The sequence below is a fragment of the Sinocyclocheilus anshuiensis genome, unplaced genomic scaffold (assembly GCF_001515605.1).
Source record: "Sinocyclocheilus anshuiensis isolate Anshui unplaced genomic scaffold, SAMN03320099.WGS_v1.1 scaffold1480, whole genome shotgun sequence".
Classification (NCBI taxonomy): domain Eukaryota; kingdom Metazoa; phylum Chordata; class Actinopteri; order Cypriniformes; family Cyprinidae; genus Sinocyclocheilus; species Sinocyclocheilus anshuiensis.
The window spans coordinates 641,746-650,769 of NW_015540932.1; the positions used below are offsets into that span (position 1 = coordinate 641,746).

Consider the following 9,024-nt stretch of genomic DNA (forward strand, 5'->3'; position numbering starts at 1 on the left):
AGGAGAGTGAACTGCCTGTCAGAAATCATAGCATGTCAGCTGTCTTAACCGCGGCTTGTGACCAGCTTCATCACTGTGTCTGTCACGCGACTCTGTTCCCCTTTCGGGCTCTGTCTTTACATTTATTTTGAAAGATGAAGCTCGCGATTATGGTAAGGGGCGTTACATTTCCGACGAGTGCTTGCGGTGTTCGGCCAATCACAATGCACTGGGTCAGCTGGCCAATCAGAGCAGACTGCGCTTGTCGGAAGGAGGGACTTTGTAGAAAACGTCGCGTTTGAGAGAGGCGGGGCATAGAGGACCTACAATAATGTACAGTATTTGAAAAATAATGTGTTTTTTGAACATTAAAGCATGTCAACATATTCTGTTACACCAAATACACAAAATAATGATCTTTAAAAAAGCATCATATGACCCCTTTAAAGGCACTTGTTAAATGTTTGCAGACAGTAATACTTGTTAAAAGTAAAACAAAATATGAAGAAAAAAAAGAAATTTATTTGGGTTCAGTGTACATCATGCATAGACATAAAAACTTCAGGACTGAGATTTTACTGTAATCTAAGAAATTCAGAAGGTTCTGCTTCAAAAATTATTCCCTTGATTTTGTTGGTTAAAACGTACTTTCTCCAAACATTAAATAATAGGCAGACCAAATGAAAACAGCTGTATAATCATTACAAAGTTGTCTGACCTCCAAACAGGAACACAAAAATCAGCCTCTTGTAGGATGCTCTTGCTGCTTGCTCTCCAACGAGCATAATCTTGAACATTGGCAGTATACAGTCAATAAACATCAACCAAACATCATCTTCATCCTCCTGTAGATCCATTTCTCTTCATTGGCAGTCGGATTGAGTAACAAACAGCTGTCCAATCCCAACAGTTCATTTGATTAATTCAGTCCGTTTCCATGGCTCCACTGTGGGACTCTTTGGAGACCATTAATCTCATCAGCTTCCCATGCAGTTTCTCGATCTTCTTTACATCTTGAGCCTGGTCAGTTTTGTACTGCAGACACTGAAAGAAAACATATAGTGAATATAACATTTTACAGAAGACCACAAACAAAACAGTCTACTTGCAAGGGCTCAAAACTTACCACAGCATCATCTGTGACTTTCATACAGATATTTCCATCGCAGTGTCGATATTTCAGAACCACTCTGACCTGAATAAACAACATTAACAAAACAGTTACAGTGCATCAGTACGTTTCAGGCTAGAATTCTGCAGCCTTTCTCTGCTTGACAGTTACATTTAGAAGCATATATACAACATATACATGATGTCATATATTTTATACTCCTACGACATATCGAATACATTTCCACAACTTTAATAAGTTGCTCTTTGACTGTAAAATATGTGAACATGAGCTGTGCTTGTAGCCAGTAGCCTGAAACTAAGGGGTTGTTTATTAATTACCTTCATCGGATCCGTCAAATAAAGTTTTTCTGCAGCTCGCGCAAACTCTTCCCACGTCTGATAATAAGGCATGATGTAATAAACACTAAATATAGGGTATTTTATTCAATATTTTAGCGGCGTAGCAAAATACAGCTGTTTCAAGCAAATCCCAGGTGGTATAAACTATGGCCACCTTTAGTCGTTGAAAAACGCACTCTGATTGGTCGGCAGCTGAACGCGCCAATAGAAAACGTGCACACTGATGCGTACACACTACGTAGCGTACTTGTCGGATTTGAGGATTGCGATTGGTTTATAGGAACAGGATGCGTGTGTGGAATGACGATTAACGTAAAACAATATGAAAAGAGGGGCGGAGCTTAGTGGCCGCGTTGTCATGTGGTACTTGTTACATTTTGCAGCGCAGGTCAGGTTGGGCCAATCATCGTTATTTGTGATTGACTGTATTTAAAATAATTTTATAGTAATTGCTAAATCGGAGTTCAATAGTTATGCTAGTTACATGTCCATTAGAATAACAGATTTTATACAGATGTTCTAGTTACACATGCATCCAGTAAGACTCAAAACGTCCTGCGATTTGAACGCGGCTCAGAAGATAACTTTCGGGGGGCTTTTTGAGCCCCAGTGCGCTCCCTGCTGGTACACAACTTTCTGTCTCGTCCTATCCAAATACTTGCTACCTACTTTCCCGTAAATGTCCGGTGAACGACTGCTAAACTGACGTGTATTTTAAAGAGAGTCCTAGAAGAGGAATATATAAGAACTGTTATACATTATATAATATTTGTCTTTGAGACAGAGCGTAATTGTCTTGCAAAACAATATATTAGCAAATTGTTAATGTGTTTTTTTTTTTTTAAAGGACATGAGAGTTTTAAAAAGATGTACATTACAACAGAATGCATAACTTAAAGATTGTATTAACCTCTAAATATGGTCTAAAAAGCAATGGCATGACATACAGAAGCACGAGAATATTGTTTTGGTCAAATAAGCATGCATACTAAACTGTATAAGAGTGCACCAGTAGATGGCAGTGCAGATCTTTTCAAAGTTGCATTATACAAAATTTTGAAAGTGTTTTCCAAATGATATACCTTTCATTTTGCCTTCAGTCATATACCCAAACCACATATTTATTCCCATGTAAGTACCACAGTTCAGAATCGGAGATGCATGAGTGACAGTGGTAGTTGATCTAGTAACTGAGATGTGGGGGTTTAACCCTGCTCAAGTCACACGGTTTGAACACTTGTGATGAACCATCAGATCCCTTACCTCTGCCATCAAAGCGAGCACACCATTGGCTGTCTTTATGAACAGGTGACAGCAGACAGATCATAGTCAGATGACATCCACTTGTCAAGCATTTTAATATGGTGAAGGCTTGAATAAATATGACCAAACATAGTCTTTAATTCTTTTGCTGGAAAAACGATATTGGCATTTATATATGTTAATATTTAGCTAATACTGACTTGTAATGTGCGTAGATTGATTTATTAATTTCCGTTTTACTTATCAAGAATTTGTGTATTCTTGTACGAATATTACATATCTAAAGTAGCATATGGGGGCGTGGCCTGTGCGTCTCTTGCGTGGTGACGTAGCCCACTAAAGCTCTGCGTCGCTGCTGTGGCTGTAGAAGGGTATCCCAACGGCACGTTGCCGCTGTTGGAAGATCAGGCTCTTGCAAGACCAAACAGAGAATTACATTCTCGCTTACATTTTTTTTTTTGCGCTGCAGCATCTACATAAGCGGTGCAATGCGGTAGATCATGTAGACCGAGTTCTTTTTTTATTTACTTTCGTTTTTATTTTTTTACTTTGCGGGATACAAACTATCTGGTCCTGCGGCGTTTCATTCATATCTTTTGTGATCAAGTGCGAACTTTGTAAACTCTCTGAAATTATATAACGCCGAACATATAGCGCGGAAATCACCATGAGGTAAGAAAAAAATCATTTAATTTCAACCCACAGGGAATCCAGATGATGATACATAGAGAGCTGAAAATTTTATACGTGCGCTATTTGCGCACTGCCTATAAATAATTCATAAACAAACAGTTGTTTTAAATGAATTCGATTCATGATGTGGATTGTCTTCGAATTAGTCTCTGAATTGATAGTATTGTTAAAATTAATCGTTAAAATTATCACAGCTAAATTGACCAATTAGTAAAATCAGGTTAAGCTCTGCTTCATACTTGCATTATACTTCATATGGGGTGTGAGGAAAAGACGTGCATACACGTATGTGCATTTCAGTTTGAACAATCATGTAAATAGGCAAGTGTTGCAATGCACTAAACTCGAGAAATCCTGTTTGTTTAGGATTCATTATATAAGCGTAGTTGAGTGCATGTGACAACTTTGACACTTTTGTTCATGTTATAAAGAAAAGAAGCATAACAGTGTTTTAACACATTGGGTTCATTTCATATGATGATGCCATTTCTAATCAGTCTATCCCCATTCTGTTATTAGATTGAAATATTGCTGGTTTTTTTTTAAATTTAGTGACTGTTGGTTTTCATTTTTTTATACACTAATATGCACTAGACTCTTTGTTAATAACTGGTTGATTCAATATTGGATTCATTGCATTGCATTGTGTTGTAGGCATGTTCCAAGTGTCTGGTGATCTTGTGAGAGCATGTGTTAAAATGTTCAAGCCTTGCTTTGATGATCAGAATCACTAAGTATTTCCTCCCACACTCCCACTGAAGACACATGAAGAAAGAGCCAGCTGTTGGCAGCCTTCATCAGAAACGAGCTGCCCTTAAAGCCGAGTTTGGATGATGTGACATAACCTTCCCCTTAGGTTTAGATTAATCTCTTCTGTATTATTTGGCCTGTCTTCCCACGAACCGTGGTGTTGCATAGTAAAGCACCTCAGATGTACGTGGGTTGCCTCTTGTGTCAAAAACAGGATTGTCTCTCGCTCGGAAGGGTGATTGAGTGGAGGCGAATGTTCATGTTTGTTAGCCATAACAGGTGTGGTTTGTGTGATTTTTAGACCCAGGCTGTTCCCTGTCTCGCTCGGAAGGGTGATTGAGTGGAGGCGAATGTTCATGTTTGTTAGCCATAACAGATGTGGTTTGTGTGATTTTTAGACCCAGGCTGTTCCCTCTTACTCATCACGAGCATGTGTAACTTGGGAAGTGTCGAGCTTTTAACTGTTTGACACGACCGTAGGTTTATTATGTGTGTGAGGAAGGAACCTGATATAATTAGCAATCTTTCTGTGAATCAAATCCATTGCTTAGCCTGGATTCACTTTCTTAACAGTTTTTTCACCACCAGTCAAAAGTTTGGACACTTGGAACACATTTGTTTTTGTGGTCTTAAAAACAGTGCTTACCCCTGCATTATTTTACTTTTTTTTATTTATTTATTTATTTAGGTTGTAGCTTTTTAATTTGTCCAATTATTGAATGATCATCATAAGAACTTCTTCAATGCTGTTAAAAAGCATAATTTCTATCTTTGTTGTTTTCTGTGAATCAAATCCATTGCTTAGCTTGGATTCACTTTCTTAACAGTTTTTTCACCACCAGTCAAAAGTTTGGACACTTGAACACATTTGTTTTTGTGGTCTTAAAAACAGTGCTTACCCCTGCATTATTTTACTTTTTTTTATTTTTTTTTTTATTTAGGTTGTAGCTTTTTAATTTGTCCAATTATTGAATGATCATCATAAGAACTTCTTCAATGCTGTTAAAAAGCATAATTTCTATCTTTGTTGTTTAATAGGTGATTTCACTCTTTTCCTTAAATGTGGAAAAAGTGGTAGTAAAGAATGAGCAGTATGTCCAAACTTGTGACTGGTAATGTATATTTGAGGCTAGTAACTAACTTTAATCAACCCCCTGAAAGGCTGGTTCCAAGATTTCCAAAATTCCAGGAAGGCCAAGTCAGTAACGCTGCTGTCTGGTTCATAGATAATGAAAGTGCCTTTCAAATTACAGATAGCCAGGCTGAATGGACTTGAATAATGTGGGTCATGTGTTTTCATTAGTGCAATGTTAACTGAAGTCGATCAGAATCAACTCAACTTTTGTTTGGAGCACTTTTGTATCTTTTCAGACTGTTTAAGCAAATTCAAATCAGGCTGCTCTGATCTTTAGGCCCAATCAGGGCTTTGTAGAGGTGAAAGTGTCTGTATGAATTCATCAGTATGCTCCTGCTGTATCTATCTGCCATTAGAAAGGACTCAAGCCCCCTCATAATATTCATGCCTAATCAGAATAGAATAATATGTGAGCACAATCGTATTGAAGGGGCCATTTATAAAGTTCTCTTACTTTTCTTATTATGTAATTACTCTCTTTGGTAGAGATTGGGGGGGGGGGGGGTACAGAGCTCTCTGTGAAAGTTCTTTATCTTTGACGTCAGTGGCTCAGACTCATCCTGTTGCACTCCTGGCGTACCACAGGCCCCACGTTGTTTCTAGAGGAATTTAGATAAAGCAAAAGCAATCAAGAGTGCATTTAATCATAGTGGATTACCACTGATTTGTACTTTGTTTAAAGCGAGTTCATAATGTCATTGAATATCTATGCTTGGATTGTAGCAAAGCAGGTTTGGATTGACATTATTTTCTTACTGTAATGGACTAAGTTTCATTACATGCAATGTTGCACACACAAAGTATGTATTGCATTATATTATTGCAATATACTTGCTTAGATTATGTTTCCGTAATGCTACATAGATTGATTTGAACAGTGTAGCTGAATTCAGTTTTCCTGTTGATTATCACGAAATGCCTCTCAAATGGAACATGAACATATCATTTCCATTATTATTCAGGTAACATGTAACCGTGATGGCACATTTGCAGGCAATATTAATAATAAAAGATGACAGTATAATTTCCCCCAACACTCATTGTTAGTCAATGAGACATTGAAGTACGATTTTAAGCCCAAAGTCACCTTGAAACTTTTCGAGGGCTATAGCAGATGAAGCTTGCTTTTGGGTAGATGGATGAGCATCGAATAAAGTGGTGTATTATCATTGTCTTAGCTTAATCGGCATGATAGGAACAATATTTTGGATCTAGCCTAGTTCTGTCTCCATCATAGACATCTGTTGGATAGTCTGTTGCTATCAGACATAAACTAGTCATAAAATGTTTGTGACCCCCTTCCTTGAGTTTAGAGGAAAAAATGGCTGTTAGCTCCAGATCTGCATGTGATTGTAAAATCTAACAGTCTGTTATGGCTTTGTAGGTCCCTTATGAACAAATCGCTCCATGCTCCATTTGAGTAGTCTTCACAAATCCTTTATCGTTGCTGCTCTTCTAAATTCAGCCACTTTGGGAGTTCATTTATTTTTGCTAGGGATGATCACACCTGCTATCATGGCTCTCTGCAGTTTGGATTTTCAGTGAACAGATTCAGTGGCAAGCATCAAGTTGAGTGATTCTGATTACCTCTTATGCAGAGCACAGCACTTTTTCCTATCTAAGGCCTGTTTCATATTGCTAATGCAGTTGGTGCATAAGTGAAGTCAAAATAATGCAATTTCTGGGTTACTAAACTGTTTTTCTTTTTATTACTGCCATAAATTAATAATTTGAATTGGCAGTTGAGAATCATTACGAACTTGATTGTCATAAAGTAAGTGCAAAATCTAAACTGCATAATTGTCTGATTTGTTGAAATATTGCAAAACTTGATAGACTGTCAATGAATTAAAAAAATAATAATAATGGGCTTTGTTTCTTCATGATTGCCAAAATTGCATTACATTCTTTCTGCTATATGTGTTTTCTGCTAAGTTTAGAGCACAAAGCATGGTAAAAAATAAGCTCAGCACTGAAACTCTTCTTGCACGCTGCTTGTGTGGTCACTGTGGACTGTAACCTGTTAATATGGGCACCAAAATAAATATGTGCTGCTTCTGCGTGTGGCGTGCCATGTACCCAAAGTTCCTCTTCTCTATGCACCTGGCTGACTCTACATCAAGTGTTGAGAGGTAGCAGGAACTATCTATCTACCATATGTTTAGTTTTACTTGGGTTTATTTTGCTTACTTTGTTTCCTTATATTTCTTCCTTTGTTTTGCATTCTGTAGTGCTCACAGTGAGCACCTGTTCATAGTCCATGTAAGCAGCGACCATTGAGCTATTATTTTGGATTTTTCAGTGGAAAAAGGCTTTAGCTTTTTGTCCGTAGCACTCTTTGAGTCTGGCCATGAAACGCATTTTCTTCAGTATTTATAGTGCCTTAGATGCCTTCATCTTAATCAATGCATGTCATCAAGTGATTAAGAATGATTTTCTACTCTGTCTAGTGTCTAGATGCTATTTACACATCTCAGAAAGGCTAATATTGACCTATCTTTAGACTGAAAGACACCTTGTCTTTTTTCCCCTAAAGGAAATGCATCATTTAACCATTGCATTATTTCCCCTTTAGCTAGCTGCATATGCTGCGTCAACCACAATTTGTTCTGGGCATCCTTTTTTTTTTTTTAATTAACATTATAATCTAGAGGAATAAGTCTAATTTTAGTGCATTGCTTTTTTATGATGCATTTAAACTGACATTGTATTTTCCAATTAAAGTTCTAAAAATCCCACTTTGTAAAACTACTTATGGTAACTGACACATGACCAGTGCTTATGTCTCATGAGCATGGAAGTTGGCAGTTATCAGTTTTACATGTGCCAAGACTGTTGGATTGATTAACAAGAAAACATCAGAAGCATGTTGGGAAGGCATAACCAGTTGGTTAGCATTTCTTATTCGTGATCCCTTTCTCCAAACATTATGCAGTATGCATTGATGCCTTGGGGCCCTTCTGTACTTCCTATGAAAGGAACAATGCTACAGTTTTGGTGGTTAAATTGCAATCAATCAGCATCCATTAATCAACAGCTCTGGCTGGAAAATTTATGTTGGGCCTATCGAGTTTGTTGACTTCAGGCAATGAAATGATGTGTGAAAAATGGGACTAAAAAGCCTCCCAAACCTCAACCATTAAAGGTGCAGTAGGAGATCTTGGACAATGCTAACTTTAGCCTGATAACTCTGAAAGCAAACGTCCCACCCGTCCAAAGCCACGCCCCCTTAACGTATTTACGCTCACAGACCAGAATACCAGAGACAACATTACTACAATAGGCTACATCAGCGGTTCCCAATGCCAGCCCATGTTCCGAAGTGAAGTAAACTTCAACGGATTTCTCCTGCTCAGGCAGTAGGGAGCAATGAACACTGTGTAGGGATCATATCGATCGGAACACTGTTCATGCACGTAGCTCACTTCTAACGAGCTGGCGCGAGGACTGGATTAACCGCTGGGCTACATCATGTGTCATTCACCGGTGAGAAAAAGGAAGATCGGGTTGTTGATGTTTGTCTGCCATTCTCGCTCTGTCTGCATGGCGTGCGTGAACGCGCTGATGACGTATCCTGTCTGCGCGAACCCGGTGCGCAGAGGTATGCTAATACATACGTTGACAGGCAGGTAGGAAAGCATATTAAAACGCTCGGACCGTTTTGATTGGACGAACATTTCTTGATCCTACGCCTTCCACAGAATATATAAATACAGACAAATACATTTAGA

The 9,024-nt window shown here is 38.2% G+C and overlaps 1 protein-coding gene across 1 annotated transcript; it reads right to left on the reverse strand.

Moving 5' to 3' along the window:
- Positions 1-500: 500 nt before the first annotated feature.
- Positions 501-1,615, reverse strand: srp9 (signal recognition particle 9). The gene is made up of 3 exons (XM_016487460.1): positions 1,432-1,615; positions 1,106-1,174; positions 501-1,023 (listed from the first exon to the last, which is right to left on the reverse strand). Exons 1-3 carry the CDS (start codon positions 1,501-1,503, stop codon positions 904-906), a joined length of 261 nt encoding a protein of 86 aa, XP_016342946.1. The 5' UTR covers positions 1,504-1,615; the 3' UTR covers positions 501-903.
- Between the last annotated feature and the right edge of the window lie 7,409 nt (positions 1,616-9,024).

What these genes read in the sequence shown, in the direction of transcription:
- srp9 (XM_016487460.1), bottom strand. Translation starts at nt 1,503, where the DNA reads ATGCCTTATTATCAGACGTGGGAAGAGTTTGCGCGAGCTGCAGAAAAA. An exon ending in ATTTGACGGATCCGATGAAG is followed by an intron (nt 1,175 to 1,431) that starts GTAATTAATAAA and finishes TTGTTTATTCAG; the next exon opens with GTCAGAGTGGTTCTGAAATA. An exon ending in AAGTCACAGATGATGCTGTG is followed by an intron (nt 1,024 to 1,105) that starts GTAAGTTTTGAG and finishes GTTTTCTTTCAG; the next exon opens with TGTCTGCAGTACAAAACTGA.